At 34.4% G+C, this 27529-nt stretch overlaps 1 protein-coding gene across 3 annotated transcripts in view; it reads left to right on the top strand.

Moving 5' to 3' along the window:
* The window catches only part of RFX3 (regulatory factor X3), a 105038-nt gene extending 80586 nt beyond the window's left edge, over positions 1 to 24452 (top strand). For 2 of the 3 annotated variants that reach the window (XM_063422485.1, XM_063422484.1), the window contains exons 5-17: positions 599 to 673; positions 4761 to 4942; positions 5498 to 5617; positions 8130 to 8251; positions 9454 to 9566; positions 10326 to 10441; positions 11020 to 11174; positions 15261 to 15358; positions 15623 to 15772; positions 17229 to 17437; positions 18378 to 18531; positions 20577 to 20619; positions 21514 to 24452. In XM_063422485.1, coding sequence (XP_063278555.1) covers positions 599 to 673; positions 4761 to 4942; positions 5498 to 5617; positions 8130 to 8251; positions 9454 to 9566; positions 10326 to 10441; positions 11020 to 11174; positions 15261 to 15358; positions 15623 to 15772; positions 17229 to 17437; positions 18378 to 18531; positions 20577 to 20619; positions 21514 to 21752 — 1776 coding nt within the window. In that variant the 3' untranslated portion in view covers positions 21753 to 24452. The remainder of the gene's footprint in view (positions 1 to 598; positions 674 to 4760; positions 4943 to 5497; positions 5618 to 8129; positions 8252 to 9453; positions 9567 to 10325; positions 10442 to 11019; positions 11175 to 15260; positions 15359 to 15622; positions 15773 to 17228; positions 17438 to 18377; positions 18532 to 20576; positions 20620 to 21513) is intronic. The other variant, XM_063422487.1, reaches the window with a different exon arrangement.
* Positions 24453 to 27529: the final 3077 nt, after the last annotated feature.

Here is a 27529-nt window from a genome sequence, read left to right as displayed (position 1 = left end):
TTTGACAGCTGGGGATCTTCAAAGGGTGCTGGCAGGAGTAAGGCTTGATGTCCTGTCCCAGTGAAGCTAATGGTGTAAAGCCTACTGAATTACTTTGGTTTGGGATTTGATTCTGTGATTTCAGATAGTTAAAGTTTTGTTTCTAATTCAATTCTTATTGCAAGCTCTGCATGTTTCTTCCTGGTCTAGTTGAAGGGAAAACATATGGAGGCCTTTCTGAAAATTGTTTAGGGATTTTTTATTTAATACTTTTTTTACTTTAGTGATTATATTTTTGTTCAATCTGGGTTATTTTTATTTCAGTGCAGCTCACCAGTAATTCTACTTCTTTGAGCTCATTCTGAGCAGTTTGGAAGGTAAAATGAACTTTGCAGCTGTGATTCTGCAGTATACATATAAGCAAAATGACTTTCTGACCTCATTGAGGAGGCTTGTGTTCACTGGGACTCTAGAATGTGGCATTTTGATAAAATATATGCCCTAGCCAGGAATAAAGCAGGCATTTCTGTTGATCTTTAAGGAATCTGTCAAAACTTCTCTGATCAGGCTTTTTTACTATCCCATCTTGAGTCCTTTTTTTAATGACATCTATTATCAGATTGAAATGGCGATTGAGACACTGCAAAAGTCTGATGGTCTGTCCACTCACAGAAGCTCTCTTCTCAACAGCCATGTAAGTTGTCTCTTCTTCACATACACTCTCTCTTGCTTGTTCTGCATGCTTAGCCTGCCTCTAAATGTTTGTTTTATTTTATTATTACTTTTTGCTCTTAATCTTCCCATCTTAGTTGCTTGTAATCTTCTACTACACCTCCCATGGCTTTATTTTGTCAGATTAAATGTCTTTATGGTATATTGCAGAGTGTTACCTGTTTCCTATGCTCTACACCTGTGTTAGGATGAGTTAAAACGTTTGACTGTTTTGCGGATTACAGTGTAAATGTCAAGCTAAGCTTCAATTAATTCTAAATTAGCTGGGTTTTGGCATTTTAAATACAGTTGTCAATGTCGTAAGAACTGTGTTCCATATACTAATTTTGGGGAATGTGAAGAGGAAGAGAAGAAACAGCACACTTAAATAATATATTTAGGTTATTCCTAGGTGTTTCTTCATTTATTCTGACTAGAGAGTTTATTTTGAAATTACTTATTTAAGAACCCTAAGGATCCTTATGATGACCTGGTAAAAACTGAAAGCAGTGCCTTAATTTGAAGTACACAGAAATGTCTTATTCATCTGCCTTTTACTTTTTTTCTTAACCTGCAAGTCTTACAGTTAAGAACTTTTCATAGCCAAAGCTAAAAGATATTTGGGCAAAAACGTGATCTCCAAATATAGTGATAAGTTCATTATATATAACTTTAAAATACAGGAAAAAGACCAAGTTAATTTTAAACTTATTATATAAATAATATTATAACTTTGTAAGTTGTTAGCCTTTCTGAAATGTTTTTTTTTTTTCTATTAGTACTTACAGTTTTGAATTTTGTATTTTTGCCATGTTGATTGGTTTGTACTCACATTATTTTTTCCTTTCTCAGCTTTACTTATTATATAAATTCAAATACTCTTATTGCTTTACAGAAAAAACTGAAATTTAGTTTGCAGTCTGAATGTAAAATGTGATGGTAGAGATTGTCCTTTGGAAATCAAATTAAAAATGTATGCTTTAGAAATTCTGGGGTTGGATTTTGGATTTTTTTTTCCTGTAGGGGTGTGGTTTTGGTTTTTCCTGTAGGAGTTTGTTTTAATTTTGTTAAAATGAAAAATGTTTTGTACAGAATTTAGGCAAATTTATTTTTTCCTCTCAAATCTAAAATTGGAAGAGGAAAACTGTATGATAAAATGTTAGAAGAAATTATATAGAAGGACATTTAGGTTTCACCTTGTGTGCTTTCAGAATAATTACTTTGAAGATAAGCCGGTATCAAAATTATTATATTAAATGATAATAAATATTATTAGACTGATAATATCAAAAACATTGTTTAAATGTCATTTTTAACAGACCCTAATTTTTTGGCAATGTTTTAAAACTCTGGAAGTACTTAAAACACTGGAACTATTATAAGTTTCTGCTTAAACCTATTAAGAAGTCCACAGTCTTTGTATAAACCAAGAAAAATTACAAGATAACTGCAGTGCCTCAGTATACTCTGTTTACCCATTCCTAGTTCTAGGCACTATTCACAGTATCTTCCTAATAACAAGATTTGCACAGAAGATCAAATCTTTCCAGCTGTGAAGACTTATCATGGTACTTCTTGCCTGTGAACACACTGTGAAAAATATTGATAGGGATATGTCTTTGACTCTGTGGGGAAAGAAAAATTTAAAACAACTCTGGTACATATTTTTGTGGCAATAAGTCTTTCCTGGTTTTGGTCATTTTGAAAGAAATTTAAAAACTAGATCAAGCCTACAGGATATTTTGCTTTTTTAAAGCAATGCTTATTGTCTTCAAACTCAAGGACAGTGTCAAGGAACTGTAGATGTACACTTTGTCTCTTTAAATATTTCTTGAGTTTGCCTTCTAATGGTTTGATGTGCCATTTATTAAAATAATTGGCTTAAAAGATTTTAAAATAGAATTCTAAATTGTGTTTTTAATTAACTTTTACAATTTGCAGGTGATTAATTTGTGGGAATATTTTAATTTGGGGTATAAATTTTCAACCTTTCATACCTCAATGAGGTTTTGTAGGATTTTTTTTTTCCTAAATACATGAGTTCTCATTTAAAGGAGTTTGTCATTTCTCCACTGTTTTCTTTTGTTTCTTGATGTACTTCTGCATAGGATCAACTTATTCAACTAATTGATAGTTGAGTATTTTATAAACATTGCAGCTTAATTGAAGTCACACTCTATTTAACAGGTCGGGCTCTGTAAATATTTCACACCTTTCCCACTTATCAATACATTATGGTCAGTACTACAAATTTATAAGCCAGGACTCAAACCTTAACAGTTTTAGATTTGTATTTCAACTTGGTAGACAAATGTTTGGATTCTTCAAAAAGTTGTTTACAATAATGTTTGGATTGAATTTTCTCTTAAAATCATGAATTAACTGCACTTTTTCTTTCAGGCTATAATCTATCAAGTAAGGATTTCAAGCCCTTGATACTAAGTACCTCCTTCCAAGACCAAAAATTCTTACATTGCACTTAACTTTTGATTTTGGTTTTTTTATGTGTTGAATAATGCAAGTTATGTTTGAAATAACAGCTGTTAGAAATTCATATAATTAATGAAGTGCACTCGAAGTGATTAATAATAGATTAGAAACCATCTGGAGGAAAATATCTTTAATGCTACATACAGAACTTAATTACAAAATAATTATTTTTTGTTCGTCAGTCTTTTGGGATTGACAGTTTTTCCCCTTGGGGAAAGCAGAAGTTCCTCATGTTCAGTATCGTTCTGATTCAATTCTAGATGTAATAATATATGATAAACATTATAGAAATGTATTTATAAAAATAGAGATTTAATAACAGATTTTCAATGTGGATAGATTGCAACCATTGAAAGTTATAATTACCTTTGTTTGTAAGGCAAGACAGGTTTATGTCAGATCACTAGTGAAATAGTGATCTGACATAATTTAATACATTCACACAAAACTCAAATGTTTACCTTCTCTTTAGCTTTATTTCAAAATGACCAACTCTCAGTTTGGAAGCACTTGGGAATGTTAGTACATATGAAACAATTATATAGGGATGATTAACTGTACTTCTCCACTTTCTTTTATTTGAAATGCAAAATTGCCTGCAAACCAAGCTAAAAATTTAATGTCTTGGAAGCATTTGCATATTCTTTCTAGATTTTGTATTTTTTTAGAGCTTAGAAAATTCTAGGGATCCATGACAAGTACTGGGAAAAATAAGGAAAATGTTGACATGTCAAAAAACTAAAACAATGAAATTTAATGTATTTTCAGACTATATTGGTTTCGATATATTTTGTCATTTTCCTTTAATATTAAATCTAGGAGTATTAAACTGTCCTTTTAACTTCTTTTTGTGTACTAGCAACAGCTAGAGGTGTTTCATGAGTGTGCTGTACTTAGAACATGCAGTGATGTTACATAAAATCTCCTCTTGCATGTTTCTAATTATCTACCACAATTACAGGAAAAGATTACTGTTTTTCCAAGAAACTCATTCTGCTCCTTTTGGAAGTCAAAGGCAAGCAGGCTGCAGCTGAAAGGGTTTATATCCCTAATGATTCATAGATGTATCAGTTATTTTCAATGTTACCTAGGTAGCTCTTTGACTTTTATGCAATAGCTTTTTTCTGACGTGGATCTCAATGTTTTCAATTAACAAAGAGAAACGCTATCATATTCCATGTTTACAAATACATTAACTACATATCGTGTCCAAGGGGTTTGTTTTCTGCAATTTATGTGTATTACATTCATGATTATTTTATTTCTTGTGGTACTAACAATTTGTCTCCAATGCATAGATACCTTTATCACGTACTGATGTGTGGTACTGAATCAAAAAATATTTTAAGAAAAGGACACTTTCCTGAGGTCAAAAGTGCAATGAGTTCTGCTATTTCCTGGTAATTCTGACAACATTAAAGCATTATTTAACTAACATTTAAAGACACTCTGAGGAAGGAAGTAATTTTTTAATAGACCTGAAGAGTGGTTCCAACTATCAGAAGTTAATCCTGTATGGCTACAATATTTTTAATAAGGTATATAATAGGGGTTTTCTTTCTGTTTTGTATGTGATATAGCTTCAGTGGCTTTTAGACAACTATGAAACTGCAGAGGGAGTGAGCCTTCCCAGAAGCACCCTTTACAACCATTACCTGCGACACTGTCAGGAGCACAAGCTGGATCCAGTCAATGCTGCCTCCTTTGGGAAGCTCATACGGTCAATCTTCATGGGGCTGCGCACCAGAAGGCTTGGAACTAGGTTTGTGCAATTGAAATCCTGAATTATAATCAAAATAAAGGTAATTGTTATGATTAAGAAGCTTGTCTGTGAGGCAAAAGAGTACATAACACCTGCATAAAATATTAGTGTTTTCTGCCAGTTCTGTTTCTTCGTGTTGAAGAGTTCTATGTTTTTTCAAGGTGCTATTATAGTTTTATTTCTTCTGGTCTTGACAGTTTATGTGTTTATATTTTGGTAACTACACTTCAGATTTTTATCATTACAAATAAAACATAACTTGCCATTTGGAAATCATTAAGAATACTGTTTTTCCATAACTAGAGAATGTGTATTTATTTCTATTTTATTTTTCTTACTCAAGTGGAGTGCGATTTATTATGCTGATATTTGTTTAAGAGAATGAATTAATTTCCCAGAGGTAGTACAGTGACACTCATATAAAACAAGTATGACATGAAAGCCAGACCTGATTTGTGTGTGTTGTTTTCCAGTCAATGTAAATTGCAAAGTAAATGTAATGTAAATATGGAAAACTAGTATTACTGCTCTTTTAATTCTTGTGCTTTCCTAAAGGGGGAACTCCAAGTATCATTACTATGGGATTCGAGTCAAGCCAGACTCTCCTCTAAATCGACTACAAGAGGACATGCAATATATGGCCATGAGACAACAGCCCATGCAGCAGAAACAGAGGTAAAGTGTGAAACACAACTGTCCACTGCTATTTCTCCTCCATCAAGTCTTCCTTGTCCTGACATGGACAGGCTGGAATTCCTGTTCAGCTTTTCTGCTGTGAAAATAAAAGTGTGCTGGATACCCAGCTGATGTCACTGATATCAGACGCCGGTCAACGTGAAAGAATATTTACCTAGAAATTGTCAAAAATTTGCAGAAAAGGACATGCACAGGTTATATAAGTAATAACAAAGTGATCTATAGCATGAACAGATTCTTCTAAACTATATTTATTTCTTGTCCCACAAGCTGAATAAAAGGAGTAAGAGCTTTAATTTCAAACATTCCTGTTTCTTTTCATTGCTATACCATTTTATGTTCACAGTTCTAATCAGAGAACTTACTCTTAAGTAAGCTTGGTAAGTATTTCATCTCCCTGTGAAGAATTAATGTGACCACAATGGTTTTCCTCCCAGTACATGAAAGCATGTTCCCAGAGTATCTGCTTTTCCTGAGGAACCTGTGAAAAGCTCCAAAGTAGTTGAAAGCAGTGGGACAGGCCGGTAATGGTGGTGAAAGAATGTGTGAATGTGCGTATCAAAACATTCAACAGAAAATTTTAGGGGAAAAATGGAAATGAGTACATTTCTTTGAAATTAATTTTGATTTGACTGATGTCACTAGCCACCCATATTACCCCAAAGTAAAATACATTAGATGCATAATTTCATGACACACATAGATAGAAAAGCACCATATCAAGCAAGTCACCTTTAGAACACTTAGTTCTCAAAAAAATTTCACTTGAATGAAGAGTTTGGTATAGTGTACCAAGCATATTTTGTGTCTTTGTACACAAAGATATGGAAAACACAGGTTTAGACTTAAAATACAAAGATCACATTGATCTGAAATTATTTTATTGTCATTTCCAGACAGTACAGATTAGTTACTAAATGGAAGCTCATGGTAAGATATATGGTCTTAACTATCTTTTGCTGAGCAGAGCACAGGAGCATGGGATGTCTCATAAAAACATCACGTAGAAAATGCTTGTTACAAAAACCATGGCAGGATTATATAGTCAGGAATGACAAGAGATATTTACTAAATCTCCCAGCAAGCTTATTTTACCCACTCAATCTCATTCACTTAGACGTTTTATCCACTTGCATTCAACATTACATATGTCCACCAAAACATATGCCACAATGGTCTGACTAGGACTATTTCTGGAAAAATTATGCCAGTCAGCTAAACATTGTCACATCTCTTGTCTTCTTCATGATTCACAATGGAAAAGTGATTTTGGCATTTCATTATATAGCTGTTAGGACTGGATATTTCTTTGTGTATTATTCCCTTGACTACTTTATTTAACATCACTGTATGTCTTACATAGTTCCCTTATTTTTCTTACCTAAGTATGTTCAGCATAATTTTCTCAACTTGATTCCTTCCTTGTTCCTTGATTCTGTCTGAACAAAATCACACAAGTGGGTCTGTGTGCAGCTGGTGCACACTTCTCCTGTGCCCCATGTCTTGCACTTGCACACGTGTGCTTGCACCAACATGCACCAGTTTGGGCTGGATTCACACCAGTCCTAAGCTCTGCTGTGGGAATCTGTAAAGGTGTTAATGAAGGGGTGGGAACTGCAAGGTACCACTGTGCACAATAGGCAGCTGTCACATGAAAAATATTGTGCTATAGGAGGCTGTGTATTGAACTTTAGTGTTCCATATATGACTATGTATGTGTTCCTATCATTGTCATCCAAGTGTATTGAAAAATTCTAGCAGGATTTATTAAGAGAAAACTAAAAGACTGAATATTGCAATTTTCATGATTATGGTAATATTGCTGTTTGGTCAGCTTATTAGTATTTCTAGTGGTTCTTTTGTCTTTAATTAGTGGTAAATTGCAGTCAATACAGTTTTTTTCTGGGTAGTTATACCAAATGTACCATCTCTGTCAGACACATGTAATTAACAAACACTTCTAGTCCTCTTCAGCAAAGGCTGTAGGCTGAATGTATGCCACACATAATTTTTCTTCTTTCCTTTTCTTAATGTGGGAACCATTCACCTTTTGTATTTGCATAATTTCAGTATCCCAAAGTGCTCATGTTGGAGTCTTCGTTATCCTCAGACAGTAATGTTGTTTCTTCTTAAAAGTAATGAAACATTACCTTTATATCACACAATTGTGTCAAGTTGTGTGGAAAGGGAAGGATTTGATTCTTTTTGGTATCAATTTGCCAGTGTTACAATATGCTGTTGCAAAGCTAAATTCTACCAGAAATTGGGAATAATGCTGGAATACCACCTTTGTGAATTCTGTAATGCATTGTTAACACTCTAGCTTCCCTTAGTGGTTTTTTCTTCTATTGTTTACAAAGTAAGTAAGAATCTCTAAATTCTTTTGTCACTTCTCTTGAAAATTTTATTTTGAGATGGAAAAATCGAACTCTGTGTTCCATTTATGAAGAAGTAAACAGAAAAGACAATTTTGTGCTTGATATTTCTGTAGGTATAAGCCTATGCAGAAAGTGGATGGAGTTGCAGATGGCTTCACAGGAAGTGGTCAACAGACAGGCACATCTGTTGAGCAAACTGTAATTGCCCAAAGTCAACATCATCAACAGTTTCTAGGTATGGAAGCAGGTTTTATGCTGCTATATAAATAAGTAAGATGAACTTTGTTATCACAGTCAATATCATTACACACAAGTACAATAGTTGCTTCTGAAGTTATCATGCCCTCTCTAAAATCCTTACTCTCAACAGAACAGAAAGACAACTAAATTACACATGAGCTTTTTGTAATATTTAATATGCATCTTGTAAGTATAAAATCAAAAAACAGGATGAGATATACTTCATATTCCATAAGTGAAGTTGCTTTACATAATTATTGAAATTCCTGCCATGAAAGTTGTTTCCTTCATGTGCACTACAGTGCATTTTATTTCATGAAGGTTGGGTAGGAGGATGGCCTTGCACTGCCATGTGGGTTAACCACCCCTGGCTGTTTTGAAAGGGTTGTTCTAGTGTTGTAAGTGGAAAGAGGCAAGTACTGAAAACCCTAAAGGTCATGTTCAAAATTATCCAAATTGTGGATTTGTTGATCCCAGTTAAGCACGTATTCCAGTCATAGAAACAAATTGTAATTTAGTTAATTGTTTATGTAAAAAGAGTCCTTGGCTGTGCTGATAAGAGTGTGCTATTAGTGTAGGCTTATGTGGTTAGGATTTCCAACCCCCAATCCTTCAGCCTGATTTTGCTTTTACTAAAACCACTTGGAGCATAAGGGTAGCATTAAATTGTTATGAATCTTTTTTTCAGGTACCCTTCAGTTCAGTGTTTTTATCTTACCAGCTTATGTCTCGGAAACATTTGTGGCAAATAGTTAAAGAACACGTTGGTTCTACTTGAAAGTCTAGTAAATGTCAAGTAAAAATGTATATTGAGTTTATTCAGCCCCATCACACCTGCCTGCATAGAAACACTTCAGCTGAACAACAAAAAAAAATATTCAAGGATTAGTCTCTCTTGCACTGACTCTAGATATTTTCTTGCACCCTGTAATAGTCTGAAAAAGCATGTGTTAGCTTCTCTATATAAGTATACTATGTACATGATAGTATTTTAATGTACTCAAGTTTAATTGTGTATTTGTTTTTTACTAAAAATTATTCATGTGTTTAGTATTTTGGCATACAACAGGTATTAAATACTTCCCTCTTCGAATATTATGACCTTTTGGAGTTTATTTATTTCTCTGTATAATATCCTTTTTTTTTTTAAACCATACTGTCACTGGCACCTCTGTCATTGTGTTGTCATGACAACAGATGCATCTCGAGTACTGCCAGAGTTTGGAGAAGTTGAAATATCTTCTCTGCCAGATGGTACAACCTTTGAGGACATCAAATCACTACAGAGTCTTTATCGAGAGCACTGTGAGGTATTTCCTATAAACCATTTATTTTTGCAAGTTCGTGAGTTTTCCTGGAGGCCTGGAGGATAGTGCCAAATACATTGCAGCTGTGATAGTGGCATGTGACTTTCCCCACAATATTTTACTGATCTCATTGAAAAGGATAGCAAAAAGAGTTTTCTGGAGGATCCCCTTTACAGGGGAAAGAGTAATATGTAATAGATACTGAGAATGAAATGCTGTTTCAGAAGGTTAGACTTTAGATTGTGCATGCAGATCTTTGATTTAATTAATGGGAAATATGAATCAGATTAGATTATAATTTAATTTCCTTTCACATTAAAAGCAGCAACTTTTTTCTCATAGCGAAGAGACATTGAGACATTGAAACCACATTTGATACTGAGTATGTCCTTTAAAATTATTTTTGAAGGTGCTTGTAACTTATAAGGCATTATGAAAAGGAGCACTCTGTCAGGTTTTCTTTTTTTATTTGCAGTAGCAGTAAATATTTTATGTGCTTAAATTCCTCTGATATGTTTACATAGGCCATGATAGTTCCTGGAGGCTTCCATGCAAGCCTTATGCAAGTCTCTGTGCACAACACTTTATAGTGCTGGATAATTCATGGATATCAAAGGTGTTCAAACAGACACCATTTATAACTGGAGGAATGTTTTGCCTTGGTTCCACTGTGATGAAGGAAAAGAGCTGTAGATCTAGTTGGAATTGGGAGTGGAGGGATTCTGGTAAAAGACAGTATGATCTCACGTTTTATTTTTTCAGGCAATACTGGATGTGGTTGTTAATCTTCAATTCAGCCTGATAGAGAAATTGTGGCAAACTTTCTGGCGCTATTCTCCTTCTGCTCCACCTGATGGCACTCCTGTTAATGAGCCAAGGTCAGTAAACGTTTCTCTTTGTTTAATGTGTCTCGTGATAACCTAAGTGTGAAATTAAAAACATCATATCCGTTTTAACTTAATAATTTTTTCTCCTGTTGTTATTTTCCAAATTAAGTTTATGTTGTCTGTCAGTTGTTTGCATAGCCTGGATGTATACCAAAGGGCACTCTTGAAACAGTTGTGTCATCCATGGGAGTATTTTGCATGGACAACTACAGTGAAGGTGTCTCTTCCCAACATTCAATCCACTTCTTTTAAGTCAAAAGGATCATTCATATGTATACACTCTTTATAGTCTGTAGGAGAATTATGGAGACTTTTTTTTAAATGCATTTCCAAGTGAGACAACATGTAAATAAGTTATACTGGGTACAGCTGAGACATCTGTGAGACCTGTATAAAAAAGTACATTTTAACATGCAGGTTTTTACCTTCTGTAAATCACGGAATCATAGAAACTTTAGGTCAGAAAAGTCAAATTCAACTGTTCACCTAGCACTGCCATGTTAGCTGCTAAATCATGCCGCATAAATGCATTTTCATTTATTAATCTGCTACATTCTTTTTAACACCAGCAATCTGAGTGAAATAGAAAGTCGACTTCCTAAAGCAAAGCTGATTACTCTGTGCAAGAATGAGTCTATTCTGAAATGGATGTGTAACTGTGACCATGTGATGTACCAGGCTTTGGTGGAGATTCTCATTCCTGACGTCCTTAGACCTATTCCTAGTAAGTTCAACACCTGAAACATTTTGTAATAATTTTTCTGCAAGTGTGTGTATGGTGGAGATGTACTTGTGCCTCACAGGGCAGCTTAAGAAAAATGTTTGAAATTTACAAAATACCGTCTATAATTCATCCTTATAATTCCTTGTTGTGTAAGGAGTTGTGCTGGGAAATGCCTTGAATTCTAAAAGTTGGTAGATCTAGTTTTTAAGATACAAGTTCATATTAAATGTACTTCTTTCTCTATATCTGTTACATCTTCAGGTAAAAATGTTTTCCTTTTACCCTGGCTCCAGGGTGCCAGGTGGAAAGAGGACCTGTGGCTCCGTGGCAATGTGCACTATTGTCAGTCAATCCTTCCTCTTAATTCAGTCATTTTCAGTTCAAACATCACATATTAATCTTTGATTAGTCTGGAAGAGAACTGTGGTCTTTGTGATTCCATGTTTGGAGAGGTGGTCCTTTGTCCCTGACTGCTGAAATCAATTCTAATAACTGTCAAGGCAATGAAAAATTCCTATTCCAATTTATTACTCCAATCTACTGTTTTCTTGTCATACATCCTGCATGAAATAGTGAGTGATTGTCCACTCACACCTCTATTACCAGGAGCAGAGCTTTCTTTTCAAATTTAATTTTACTAGAATCTGTCATTGCTCTGGCAGTGTATTTTTATGGCTGCCTTTGGTAGAAAACAAATTTACATGAAGAAAGTTGAACTCCTTCATGAACTATTTGTTGTCTGACATATACTGTCCTAAATATTATAAAAAAAATGTTAGCAACCCACAAAAACCCTCATAATTCCTATGTGTTATCTTCTTCCAATGAGAAAGATAGTATTTACTTTAGGAAGTTGGATTTTTTTTTAAATTAGGGCCATAAGTAGTTTTGCAGGTAACAAAGCTATGTCTTCATGCTGTGAACACCTCCTCTGCTGTAGTGACTCCAGCAGTAATAAGCACTCAATAAGAATATTTGGTGCCTTGCAAAAACATTTTCTTGACTTCCTGCTTGCCAGTGGAATAAAATCAGGTTTTAGCAAATTATGTATAATACCAAAAAAATTGAAACTGGAATAGTATACAATAGGTTTGCCATTTACAATGCCCATTTTACCTTTTTTTTTCAGGAATGAGCAAGTTCTTGGTAGCAATTGACATAATTTGTGCATCTGTATAGCAGAATAAAGAAAAAATGTTTTCTCAAATACATGCAATGATTGACAACTATTACTTGTGTAAATTATTTTGCATTGGTTTGTATTTAAGGTTTTACTTCTCTAAGGACAATACCATTAGGTAGGACTTTAGAGTAATATAATGCATCACAAACAATTAGGTAATCATAAAAATCCCCACAAATTTAATTATAACATTTAATAGGTTGAATGAAAACTCTCACTTGCAAAAGCAAGCTAATTTCTGAATAAAAATGTAGTGCAGACTGAGTTCTTCATCAGACCTGCTCCTCTCCTTTTCAGTTGCTTTTCCTTCAAAGCCTGGCACCTTAGGGAGGTGTTTAAATCACATCATGCTGTCTTCCAGCCTTGCTTCACAAGATGCATTGGGCATTGCCCATGCAGGATTTCAAGAAAATGGGGAAAAATCAATTAATATCAATAACTACATGCATCATGTCCTTTTCATGCTACTTCCTTCTTTCTGGAATTACCAGTCATATTTGAATAGTTGATACCTGCTGTGTTTGACATTCCATTTCTGGGGATGGTTATCAGACTGCTGGATTCAAACACATCATCTGGTCCCAGGACAAATTCATCATTTTGTGAATGTCCAAATGGTTTTCTGCTCAGAATTGCACTCACTGAGCTACCTTTGGAAGACAGCTAACTTATTTTCTTACTTTGTCCTTTAGGACCAGCCAGCTAAATGGCTTTTTTCAGCTGTTTCCCTTTAAAGATGGGCCATCCAAATTTCTTCTTCATTGTTGAATGGTTAAAATTTTATGATTTTTTTTAAACTCCTGTTTTTGAAATCATCTCCAGTCATTACAGGAGACCGAGATAATGGCTTAAGGTTGAATGTAACAAAAATGCAGCTGGGAGAAGCAGACAAATTCATCATCCTGTGTGGGAAAAGAGCAGTTTATAGGAAAGTTTGGACTCTGTAGAGGAGCTGGGATTAAATGTTTCATTATAGGCATGTTCATGATTTTTTTTAATAAATGGGAAGATAGCAGCAGCTGCTGCTCAAAGTAGGGGAAAATATTAATTTGAAAGGGGCTTGAAGAAAGCATAACTTTTTCAAGGTTATTTTTTTTATTTAGATCTTCAGTGTTTTGTCTTTTAGACAGGTCCTATTGTTGATACATATTACTGGAGTAGAAAGAAAAAGAACTACTGAGGATAAAAATGGTTTTATTTTGAACTTTGGTATTAAATTTGTCAGCTGAAATATTTCACACCCACAGAATGGGTGAAGAATTGCTGTGTATAAAACAACAAAATTCGCTTTCCTAAAAAAAGTGAAATGCTGTCCAATGGAGTCAGAAATGAAGACCATAATTATCTAACATCCTTGGCAATAGACAGGAGCTATTAAGTTGTAGAATGGACATCTTGCATCTTCACACATGGCAGAATGGACAGTAACAAATTTGCTTGTGAGTTAGTTTCCATGGTAGGTGGAGAATTTATGCAAAATACACTTACACACCATATTGCACAATTCCAGACAGAGGAAAAATTAAAGTACTGGAAACGCTGTAAAGCTCAGTTTTGTACAAATCAGAGGGGTTTTGGTTCAGAAGCCAAGCTTTTTAGGTGCTTATGCAAATCAAACTTTCAGTAACTCCATTGCCACATCATTCAGTGTGTGACTAGTAACACCTAATGGTTTAGGCCATTTACTTTGCACTGTGCTTATCATGGAAAGATTCTTTCAAAAGGTTCAGATGAACTTAAAAGTTCAAGGATGGTTACTTGTGGTTTTGGTAATCGCTAGATGTATACTTAAGGCTGTGAGAAAAGTTTTGTTTTTAATATATGTCCAAAGCTCATTAGAAATTCATGATGGTTCTGTACAATACTGATGCCTGATTAGCTACCTTAGCTGTTTTATTTCTTCAGAACTTAGTCCTTTTATTTGTTCATTTTCCATTCTAGTTAAAGGCCTTCCTTAAGTCCTGAGCTGCTTTTCTATATTTATTTTTAAAGGAGATCAGCATTGCAGTGATGCAAATAATTTTGTAAGAGATATATATAAACACACATGGGTAAAAAAGAGTAATGAGAACACTAGAAGTGGCAAAGCAGGAATATTTTCCTTTCATGTCTAAGTATCATTCATACAATATTTACATTATTAGTTCCATCTTGCCTGGTAGGTAAGAATATGTGAATGAATTCACAATCAATTAGTAAGTGCACATAAATAATTTACAAAGCAGCACAGGTGAGCTAGGGGATTGACAGGGTTGAAGAAAAAAGCTTGTTCTTCATGTGTAAATCTTCAAGGAGGAAAAACCTGATAACATGAGAAGGCTCAGCTAACTCAGATACTTTGTAAGATCAAACTCTGGTCATTGGAATAATTTCACTTGCTGTCAGTGAAACACACTCGTGTGTCCTGCTTACTGATGAAATCCTTAGCACTGCATGTGAACGGAATTTACTCTTTAAAACTGAATTAAGCAGCACTATGACATAGTTTAAGATTACTTTGGATTTATTTGAGGAAACTGCAGTATTCCTATAAGCAGATTTTTCTCCAGACTTGGGTGTTTTAAAAGAGGTGCTTAGAGGTAAAAGAGGTAAAATGGAAAGCTGAAAGTTTTTGATGGAAAATTCCATCATAACTGCTGCAATTGGTGTTGTTCTTGTATAGGAGTGCCCCAAACAATACTGCTAAGTCACAAACCTCTTTGGAAAATTGCTTATTAAACCAAAAATAAAATCATTATTGTGTCATCTTTATCTCAGTTAGTCATTTTGAACCTAGACTAGACTTGTCTAGCAAGTAAATGCAGCAGACCTGAAAGTTGAGTACAAGAGTTCTGGGGATGCAAAGCATTTCCAGAGAGGTGCACTGCTTTCTTTTCATTCTATTTTTGTTCTCCAATGCACAGGTGCCTTGACCCAAGCCATTCGCAATTTTGCAAAAAGCCTTGAAGGTTGGCTTTCAAATGCCATGAACAATATTCCACAGAGGATGATACAAACCAAGGTAGATGAAATTTGAAGCACTATTCTTGCAGTGGGGGGGGCAACAGCATCTAAAAGGAGAAGCATTTTATCTGTAATGCTAAATTTCTTGTTTAGCAACAAGCATCAGATAATGGGAGAGGAAATAATATTATTTGATCTGCTACATGGTATAATTCAAATATGAGGACCCATTAGTATACACTATTAAAATGAAAGTCAAGACTCAATCTGTAGAATTACTCTATGGAGTACAATATTTAAAAATAAACAAATGTCTTCACAGGTTGCCGCTGTAAGTGCCTTTGCCCAGACTCTGCGAAGATACACATCTCTTAATCACCTGGCTCAAGCAGCTCGTGCTGTGCTTCAAAATACTTCTCAAATCAACCAGATGCTCAATGATCTCAACCGTGTTGATTTTGCCAATGTTCAGGTAAAATTTAGTTTTGAATATCAGGGCTTTTTAAATGTTATTTCCTCTATGATTTTCAATGTTATTGTCAGGCGTCGTTCTATCAAGAAGGTTAAGTGCTAATATTTTGCTTATTCATAAACGTAGTGACTCAATCCAAATGTGACAGCATATTCTTTAGGAAGGTAAGAGCTCAGAACCATTATCTGTTTCCATTTGCTCTCTTGAAATGCACATATTCTTCCAACTTTCATGCAAATGTAGAGCAAATACTTTCTTTGAATGGGTACCACGAATCGTGTCTTACTAATAGCAAAAGTGATATTTTAGATTTCTTAAATGTCTCTTAAAAGTATTACATGCATAGCATTTTCAGTAGAGACTCTCTCCATCATTTAAAACCCCATACATTATTATGGTTTTTTCTATGTGCCACTACCTAAATTTACAAGATCTCCTGAATAATGAATTAGATTAGTATGGTTAGAACATATAGAGCATAAATTCATGTTTTTACTAAGCTTGATTTCTCTACAGGTTTTTGCTTGTCTGAGGAAAAATACTTTTGTTCTTTTGGCCAGTAAAGTGAAAGGTTTCAGATTCCTGTTAGTTCTGTTTCTCTTTGTTGTGAATGACTGTTTAATGTAAATGTTAACACACTTCACAGAAATCTAGTCAAGAGTTCCTGACCAAAGATATAATATATTAAGTACAGTAATACGTTGATATGGATACAGAGTCTGTGAATGAGATGTTAATTTGGCACATGACAACGAGAGTTTAAATGGAAATGGCTTCAGTTAGTGAGCTGTCATTTTTTTTCTCATTTTCTGAATTGAACAGTTAGCTTTATTTAAACCTGGTAACACTGACTGAATTGCTGATTACTGTATGCATAGTGTGTTTCTCCACTTGGGTGCAGCTTATGTTGTCTTTAAGTCATGTGTAATCTGTTAATGTCTAGAGGCAGCAAACAATCCTTGTTTGCATACAAAGTTTCTTTTATAAGACGATGTAACGGGATTGATCTTTAAGCTTAACTTCTTCAGAACAAAAGGAATGTTGCACTTGATTTCTCACTTCATCTTTTATTACTGTAGTCCCCTGCATTTGACTCTTCTTCCTGCCTGCCCTGCCTGAAATCCCAGACAAAAATTACAAGATATAAGTATTTCAGTAGACAAATTACAGAAGTAGAAGCCTTTTGCCTTTCTTCACAAATGAATGTGGGAAACAGGAAACTTCTGTTGTTTGTTCTAATTTCTTAACTTGATGTCCGTTCTTTTATCCTGTGCTTTTCCCACCTATTTGCTTTCAACAAAATCACAACAGAAAGAAAATAAAAACCACTTCTCAGTTTGTCTAGTACGTGGGTCCAGTCTCTTCCACCCACTGAGCAGTTTAACCTTTGAGGTACAATTACACTGTGCTTTGGCTCATGCATTGCCAATTCAAGAGCTGCCGTGTGCTGTAACAGGAGCAGGCTTCCTGGGTGTGCCAGTGTGATGACAACATGGTTCAGAGACTCGAGACAGATTTCAAGATGACTCTTCAACAGCAGAGCACTCTGGAGCAGTGGGCTGCCTGGCTTGATAACGTGATGATGCAAGCATTGAAACCCTACGAAGGAAGACCCAGCTTTCCCAAAGCAGCACGGCAATTCCTGTTAAAATGGTCTTTCTACAGGTAGTGTTTAATAGATTTTAAAACATTCTGACTGTCCTGTTGATGGCTGAATTGTGTGCTCTGCTGAAGCTGACAAATCTAATATCAAACAGTGGCTTGGTACACCATGAAAAACATCGGGGTTTTATATTAACCTTGAACTCAGGGCTATCAGCAAATGAACAGGGAATTAAATTACCCTTGTTTATTTTTTTAAAGGCCATCTGAAAATGAATGCAGGTGTAGTTTTGTCCAGAGTTCATATTAAGAATTGTTTCAGTTAAAAAACTATGCAATTATTAAGTCACTGTTTTTTAGTATGACTTACTAAAACATTGTGGCATCAATGTTTATTAGATAAGAAAGGTAGAAGCTATTTTTAGTATATAAAAAGAACATTAAGACAAGCATTCCATGGTAGCTGCTCATTGAAACAGTTACCAGAGTAAACCTTGTTCTTTGAACCTCACTGGAGCAACTGCTTGTTGAAGATGCAAAGATATAGTATGAACACACAAGTCTGTTGGTTTTGAATTTTAAGTTTCAAAGCTTTTTAAGTTCTGGCAATTAAAAGCTTTCCCCTGGAAAGATTGCCACAACAGACACTATTTAAGCCATAGTTTCTTTAAAATCGAACTTGTTTTCTTACCATTTTAGTTGTTTATGTTTGCAACAAAATTCTTTCACATTAAGTTTTACACTTGCTCGATTAATGATAGTTATGCATAGGTCAATACCAAAACCAAACCAGTCTGGTTGTTTCTTATGTGGTGTTTCTTCAGAGAAAGGAGAGAAGCAAAGGATTGCTCTTTCCTGGTCATCCCTTTAAATCAGACATTTGAGGAAAACGTTGCTTTTGAGAATATTGGTTTTGAGGTGAAATGTCTGTCTACATGGATAAACATTAAAATGGCTGTGACATACAATTCCTGCACATGTCTGTATGTTTAATTTCAAACAGTTCCATGGTGATCCGGGATCTAACCCTGCGCAGTGCTGCTAGCTTTGGCTCCTTCCACCTGATCCGCTTGCTTTACGATGAGTACATGTTTTACCTGGTGGAACATCGTGTTGCTCAGGCAACAGGAGAGACACCCATTGCAGTTATGGGAGAGGTAAGATTAAGTGTAAGAGAATAAATTGATAGATCCAGTGGTGAGTTGGAGAAAGTGGTTTTTGCACATTTTTAGGCGTGTGTGTAGAATGGTAAGATGTTCCGCAGTACTACAGCAGACTGAGGGACAAACACATACAGTGGCTTCAAATTTGTGTCACTGGTTCATTATAAGAGTACTGAAATCACACTGAATTCGTAAAATAAATTATTTCTAAATGAAGTTGCTCATTTACGGATCTGAACACAGATTCATGTGCATAGTTTGGAAAATGTTGATTAACCTATGACCATTTTCCACTTTTTGAGACCCAAATATTTTCTGTGAAAATAAAAAAGAGTGTAGTAATAGGAAAATGTCAATTCTATGGTTCTGGTTACATGCGTTTACACACATAATTCCCACACAGACTGTATACCCTCTTTGACGTAAGAAGGCTGCTTTACATGCAGAATTTTGGCTTTTACAGACCTGTTCACATACCAGCACAGACATACATAGAGGTTTGCAACACATTTCATTTTCATACAGTTGTTTCAAAGACTATTGGTTTAAAAAGCAGATGTAGAGTCTCAATTCATACCTGGTTTTTTATACTCAGCTGTAGCATCTGCAAGGCAGATACCTCTTCTTCTCATTAGTTCATCTGACCTTTTGTTTTGAGTGAGGCAGTAAGGCAAGCGTGAACTGTTCCCAAAGAATAATGGATATATTTGAAAATACGCTAGAACGTTACTAGAACGGATTTGTTACATTTTTACACTTGCGAGTCACTCATGTCATGTTCTGTGTGACCTATAAATAACAGGTAGTTTTGCTAGTGGAGTTGTCATTCTTTCCACATGATATATTGATAGATTTATTAAATATTATAAAGAGATTATATACTTTCAAGAGAAGTTGGAAAATGTCTCAGCTTGCTTTGTCAAAATTAGTTTATATCATGTTTCATGACATGTTTCAGAAAAGTTGATGTTTCTACTTATTAGAAAGACCACATGCTCTTACATTTCTTGCCTTACATTTGCAGAAAGCACTACACAAGCATGCAGTTACTACATTCGTGTTGTCTCAGCAGACTTTGTATGTTAGATATAAATGTAGCATAGGGCCTTCTGTAAAGTTCATGAGACTGAGGGTGGAAATATTGTGAGGAAGTAAGTATTGCAGAATTTTTGGAGGTGAGGGGCAGAATAGAAGTGATGCATGAAATGGATGAATTCTGATGTTTCTGTGTATTCAATAGCTGAAATAAAATGAGGAACATTACAGTCCAACAAGCACTGTAAAACAGTATAAACTGGCTGCAGCTGAGAACAGCACTCTCATACTTCTCCCTTTCTCTTTTTCCACCCTTGGACACAGGTATTGGCAAAATTCTTCTGGAAAAGACTGGTATCATAATTTGTGGTTAGAAATTTATCTATTTAACAACGAGTTTTTCATTGATACCCAGTGGTAGCATTTTACTCTTCCAAATTTCACACAAGAGAAACGGAGGAAGGAGAGGGAAGAAGGTTTCTAACTTATATGCAGCTTCTGTTAAAAGGCCTAGATTTTGATGTAAATCAGTTATCAGGTTATAAACCCTTCCTCAGCAGTGCCTTTCATTTGCCTTACAGGTAGATTAACAACACTGACACACTTCAGTTTTGTTCCAGCAGAATTAAAACGGTGCCTGGGAAATTTTCAAGAGAGTTTTTTGTTATAATATTGGCAGTTCAGAATGAATACCCAATACAATTTATGGCTCAATAAAACACGGAAATAGCTCACTTCAAATAACAAAGGCCCTGACGAAGCAATCTTTAAAAAAGGTTGTACTTCTCCATTCCAATTTTTGAGGGTATACTTAGTGATAATTGTCTTAATAAGCACAAGAGTGAAATGGAATGGGAAATTGCTCACCTGTGGATGCAGCTAAGATCATGCATTTGAATGGATGCAACCATAAAACCAGTGGAGCACATATCTCCTACATCACAGATATTCTAAGTCAACATTTGCTTAAGACTGTATCCATTTTTTTATTGTTTATTTTACAGTTTGGTGATTTAAATGCTGTGTCCCCTGGAAATATGGATAAAGGTAAGCATTTTAGTATCTCCAGGGTATAATTCTGTGTAGAGCTAATGTGTCTCTGAGCAAAATAAATCCTTGTGTTTTAAAAACACAGTCAAACAGAATTTATACCTGTATCATCCTTTGAAGTACATGTATGTGCTGTATGGAGGCATTGATACAATACAATAGCTGTGTATGTAATAGGCCACATGTAACAATGACTGAAATATTGTAGGTTTGTTTCACAACAAGAATATTTTAAAGATGCTTATTAATGTCACAAAGAAATATTCCAATTTTTATGCAAATTTTGTTATATCTAATAGAGTGGAGGAGGGTAAGAGGTGTGGAAAGAAAGACAAAGTATGGATATTTCACTGTAGTGAATGTTTTGCTAAGTCAAGAAGCAGAATTGTACACAAGCAGTCAGGGAGAAGTTAATTTCTTACATTCTCTTCATGCCCTCTTTTGACATGCATTCTTATATTGACTATTTGAATGATTTGGGGTGACCTCAGAACACTCAACTAGTGAGTACAAGAATGTTTGTCAAAATTTGGGGTCGAGTGACCACAACTCTCCTCACCTCAGTTTCCCTATCTGTATCTAAAAGTAACAACTCTTGTTCATCATATTTAGGAAATGAGGTGTTTTCCAACATGAAGTTAACATTGTTTGTTACACCTTTTGAGACTGCAGTTGTTTTTTCCACATCAAAAGTGTGTACCTCAAGTGATCAAACCTGAATCTGTTTATCTATTTGAGATAACAGTTGACTTTTTTCTATTAAAATTTTAATTTTCATTTTGTGCTTTATCAGATTGCTCTCCTGTATTTCAACTGTTGCTTAAAAAATAAAGAGCCTTGCATTAGAAGCTTCTCTCTTTGTGGTAGTTACATGCTGGTTTGTTTGTGCAGATGAGGGCAGCGAAGTTGAAAGTGAAATAGATGAAGAGCTGGATGAAAGTGGAGAGCCACAAGCTAAGAGGGAGAAAACTGAGCTGAACCAGGCCTTCCAGGTGGGCTGCATGCAGCCAGTGCTGGAGAGTGGAGTCCAGCAGAACCTCCTGAACCCAATCCACAACGAGCACATCGTTGCAACCACTCAGACTATCAGACAGTGCAGTGCCACTGGAAACACATACACTGCAGTCTAATGTGAAACCTCCCCTGGCCTCCGACACACACCCCATGGCATTAGCTGTTTAGTTTTAACATGAAAAAGAAAAAAAAAAATAAGAGAGTAAGTCCGAAGGGTGACTGTTGTCAAATGTAACTGTTCTGATCATTATTTTGTTGGAGTTGTTAAATGGAATGGGTGTACGTGTTTTGCCAGGTCTGCTTAGAAACAGAGAAATTTTTGTAAACGAAATCATTTCACACTGACCACTCAATATGAAGAGGTTTCTTTGTATCAAATGCAAGGAAGATTTTTGCAAGAAGTTTAATGTTAATGTTTTGTCCTCTTATAATAATTTAATTTTTTCATAGTTTTAAAAATATTTTAATGTTAATTATTAGTTATTATGCTGATTTCATATAGATAGGTTTTTAATTAGATGCACTTCTGTGAAATATCAAAAGAACTATTTTCTTTGATTTACACTGGAGGCATACTTATTTGACAGCAGATGTATCAAATTTGTTATTAAAGGTGCTTTTCATCGTACTACGAGAAGACACTATTTTGATAAAATTGTGAGTATTCAGGGGGATTTTTTTGTAATAATGCTGGAGGGTTGAGAAGATCTCCTAGTTTCTTCCTGTGAGGAAGAAGCTGCTTAAATGATGGAATTGTATTAGAATGTGGTAATCTGTATGGCATAAATGTACCTAATTATCTGAACATGATGTAAACAATGCAAGCTTCATTTGAAATCAACAGTTTCAGATATTATTTGCATACCAGTTCCTCTGTTTTGAAGACTACTGATTCTATTATATGTGAGGCCACTGAACAGATGCTTTTGATTGTTCAGTGGCACTGTAGTTGTTAGAAACTGAAGCTAAAATGGAAGTGACTTGATTATTGTTAATTTTAAGTGTATGTGCTACTTATGCTGAACTGGACATACAGGAAAACATTCCATTTGGATGACTTTCTTCTATTCCAGGTCTTTTCCTACTAGTGGTTCAATCTGCTGCTCTTAGAAAAGATGATTTATAGAATGCAAGGAATGTAGCAACCTGCATCATTTTCCTTTCAAAAACATTTCCTTGTTGTTAAAGTGGATTTAAATTTTTACAAAAATTAGACAAGGCAGTGTAACTGGCACACCTCACTTGTACTTATTCCCAATTGTGTAGAATTTGAATAGGTGGCTAGATGGACCATTGCCATTTAAGAATGTACATCAGGGATCATTGTACCTCGGCTATTACATGGTGCCTTAAACAGAACTGAAGCTAAGACTTAGTACTTTCTGTTATTCTTAACTCTTAAATTCATTCAACAAGGTGTGCCTGTCATTTTCAAATTCCCTAAGAAGTAAGGACAGGTTACACAGCCTTCAAAAGTATAAAAGGATTTTTTTATTATTAAATGATTTTAATATCCCTCTTAGAATGACAATAGACCTATTTTTTCTCGTTTCTAGGTGGATTTCACTTTAATAGAAATAAAATTTGCTTGGGAATTTGCAAAGCAAAACTAGCTTTAATACCAACTTCAAATGTCAAAATAGATTGACCATAGTCCCAAGCATGATTATATATTTTTAAACCCTTGCCTACTTTTAATTTTAAAAACTAAAAAGAAATAAATGAGCAGGTACATAATGCAGTGCATGTTTTCAATTTCTATATTTTGTGGTGTATCAGCCAGATATTACATTTTAATGGTTAAATAATATCAGTTTATAGAGACCATATTAATTGACATTAAAGAACTCAAGTTTTTCTTCACAGACATTTCATCATGCAGACACATGAATTTGCTACACTAAAGTAGTGGAATTAAATAATAAAAAAAAAAGCCAAAAAGTGAATGAGAACACAAAAATATCAACTTTACAGAAAAGACTGTGTAAAAAAATTAGGATTCTTTTATTCTGATTTATCTAGTGTGTCTGAAAATGACTCTAAAGTCATATATACCAAATGGGAGAAGAGCATGTAAAATGGAAGTGTATTTATAGCAAACAAGTTTGTTGCTAGAGTTTACATATGCTCCAAATACAGCTGCACATAAACTAAAATGTCCTAGCATTACTGGTGCACAGAAATGAATTTTAATCCCTTTGCAGAATTGTGAACCTATCCATCCAGCTCATTCTGTGTAGGCATAATTCCTACTAATGTCAGTAGATGGCTTCTGCCTCAGTAAAAAATAAAAGTGAGGTTTATATTCATTATTTCTAAACTCATAAATGCACTGAATCTCATGATAGATTTTGTTGTCACATATATCGCTCAGTGTGTTCTGATTTTTCCTTAGAAATCAGCACATCTGTACCCTTCACCAAAAATGCTAAAACTAAGCTGTGATAAATATTTACTCCCCTTCATTGTGCATTATAAGATGTTTACAAGTAAAATAAAGTGAAATAATTTTTTTTTCATTTTCAGCTTTTTTTAATACTGTAGTAGTTGTTTTAACTTTTGTGTTCGTTTGTGTTTTCTTATTTTTATTCTTTCTTGGTTTAATGTTGAATTTGTTGTTGCTGAGAAAAGAGTACAATTGTAAGAGATAAACCTAGCTTGCTAAATATGGTGGGACCTGAGTGTCTTTCATTATTTAGCTCTCCACTCCACTCAGTTGTAAACTGTCCTAAAGTGAAAAACAAAACTGAACAAAAATCTGGATACAAAAAATGGAATGTATTATCAAAAAAAAAAAAAAAAAAAAAAATAAAGAATTATCAAGAGAAATTGGAACTTTCACAGGTTCAGAAAACTGACTGGAGTCTGTATCCTTAGGCCTAAATTCTAAAGACTTAACTAGATATTTTTAGAGCGACTATCTTACTGTGTTGTAAACTCACAGATTTTTTGTTTTTACAAAATTCCAATCAAACACTTAGATAAATCATTTTGCACACTCTTGCTGTTTGTGGTTGAAGTGAGAGATGTGAATACCTCAGTGTGTATTCTGTAACAGAGAGGTGTAGCCTGTGTGCACAGGGTGGACACTATGAGAGCTGACACGATTTCTGTGTTTTATCTAATCTTCAAATGGAATCCAGAATAATCATTTTAGAGGCGTTTCCCCCATTAGCACAATACAGCACAGTGAACAGTGTGGGGGAAGAGGTCTTGTTGAACTACCTTTTCAAAGCACAGGGCCCAATTTTCAAAAGTTTTCTGTTTGTTGAAGTGTTTTGTTACATTTTCATCTTTCTTGTGCTAAATCGGTTTTAAAACATATTTTTTCTTTTTTTTTGTTTTTTCCACTTGTACTGTAGCATGCTCTAAGCACCTTCATTTTTAAAAAGTTCATAACAAATTGGAAAGTAGATGTTAAATTATTTGCCTATAAAATGATGATTTACAGCATTACTGCCTTTAGTTCAAAAAAATAAAATAGTGTTCTGTCATTCAGGAATGCATAGGTCTATATACAAATTTAATTTAAAGCGAGGTATTTTTAAATATACGAAACACTTTTTGTTTTATCTTGTTTTCCCTAGGACAAATGATCTGATATCTTTATCATTCTCATCATTGACATCTGCACTGTTTCAAAAAAAACCCGTTAGAGATGCACTGCAACCCAATTTAATTCAGAATGCTTTTAAAAAACAAAACCAACCACTGAGAGCCATAAATGTGCTGACAAAAACCCCAGATTTAATAGTGATAAAACTACACAACAATAATTTCAGAGTTTAAAATACAAATTTGAGAGAGCAAGATGAATTTCTGAAAATTGGGCCCTTGTCACACTAACAGGACATGCTCTTTGTATACAGTTTAAAGCAAATTGATAAATGGAATTCTAGTATCTCTGCTAATTTGTTTGGTGATTTAACACCGACAATAAAAACTGGAATAGAAGCATAAACACAGTGCTTAGTTCTAGTATTAGGAAATTAATTTGATATAATGCCTTGCATTAACCCTTTGAGCATTGTAAGTAACATGATGAGAACAAAGATTTTTAGATAATTTAACTAGTCCACTGAGCATATACTTTGAAATAGCTTGTAGTGTTGTAAATTTTTTTTTTTTTAATCATGTCTCAAGTAAATACTTGCATACAATATGGGGATTTTTTTGTATTAATAGGGGGCTGTGTAGATGTAGGCAAAATATTTGTTGCCATTGATATGTACTGTGTAATATAAAGCAGTACTTCAGCTCCCTGGTTTTCGTAACTGCATATATATATACAAAGAAAATCAAACATGATTCTACAGATAGGAAGTTGTCTACTTTAAGATGCCTTTAGAAGATAAAGGTTTAGAAAATATATTCAGCTATTTTGAAAATTTCCTGAGATAGATTAGTATTGGAATACTCTGGTACTGTAAAAGAGAAATCTTTAGGATTAAAAGAAGGTTTAGTAATAATAAATTTTGCAGAATATTTGATGTGTTTGCATTGAAATTTTTGGCAGTGTTTGTGAGAAACAGGAACAAAAAGTGCACAATTATGTTAATATTCCTTTTAAAACTCAGTCACTGCAATAATGACTAGCTAGAAGATGAAGGTATTTTGTTAAATTTCACATACAAGGGGACAGTTTGGATGGCCCTTACTGAATGTCAGAATTTTAGAACCAACCTAGAAATTGCATGAGCAAATATTTTTAAAAGCCCCTTTGTTCTTACAATTACTGCTTACAGGAACAAGGGAACACGTGTAGCAGCAAGTAAAGATTCTTTTAACTTAGAGAATCTGATGCCACCTTACTAAGTGAGAATACAGTACATTTTCTACTGGTTTCTTGCAATATCAGTCAGCAAACACTAAAGCAGCTGTACTTATTTAAGTCTAGCTGAGGGCAGAGAAAAGGGTATCATTTGAAGTTATTTAAGGGAATTACGTCAGTAGTATAGTGCAAGTAAGTTGTAAACATTTTTAGTCAGTTAATGCAAATTAATGCATAATTAATTAACATAAATGCAATACTCAAAGGGTTTTAATTTAACAACTTTTTTTATTCATAATTTACTGTAAATGCTTCTGAGTTTGCATGCCTTGATCATTGCTGCTAGTGATTTTATGTGCCAGTAGACCTGAGTTTAATTTACCAGTTTAACTAAGAAATAGTAAAAGCCACTTACAAAGTGACTGCCTAGTGTTTGTTTGAAGTAAAACTATGCCTTAGTTTGAAAATGATCATTTTAACTCTTGTTTTGTTCTGATTTTTTTTTTCTCCTTTTCCTGTTAAAAACAATAAATTGGCATTTTGGGATTGGAAGCCCTGAGTAGTTAAACATTTGGTAAGAATTGTTCTTGGAGATTGCTCATTAAGGCTGAAATTCACTGTAGAAAACAAGGCCCAGAAAAAACCTGTGGGCATCAAATGAGCCTCACTAATTCAGGAAGATGTTCTTTGTATGTTCTTAAGCACTTTCTTGGTTATGGTGCAAACATCTTACAGGAATTTTCAGTTCTAGAATAATTTTACTCTGAAATAATAAATGTTGTTTTAGGAGGAATTCAGACTTCAGAGGAACAACCTTGAATAGATTGGTTTTTAGCAGGAACTCAGTTCAATTCTTTTTGACTCACTGATACCAGCAAAAGCTTTTTACACAAAGAATATTTAATGGGTTCCCCAAGTAAAGTTTCCTTCCATACAATATTAAAGTGACTGCCTTGTATTTAAACATTAAATACCCATCTTAAAGTAACCCAGTTAAGCAATTTAAAATGTGTTGGGAAAATACCACTTTGTACCAAAGCAAGTTGCCCATTTCCACTCATATCCACTGAAAATTTGGATTTACAGTTAATAACCAATGAGGCTGTTAAAGAAACTTTGAGT

This window comes from Prinia subflava, chromosome Z (genome assembly GCF_021018805.1).
Source record: "Prinia subflava isolate CZ2003 ecotype Zambia chromosome Z, Cam_Psub_1.2, whole genome shotgun sequence".
NCBI classification, from domain to species: Eukaryota; Metazoa; Chordata; class Aves; order Passeriformes; family Cisticolidae; genus Prinia; species Prinia subflava.
Note: the sequence above shows the minus strand (reverse complement) of the source record. Positions and strands in the feature narration are given on the sequence as shown.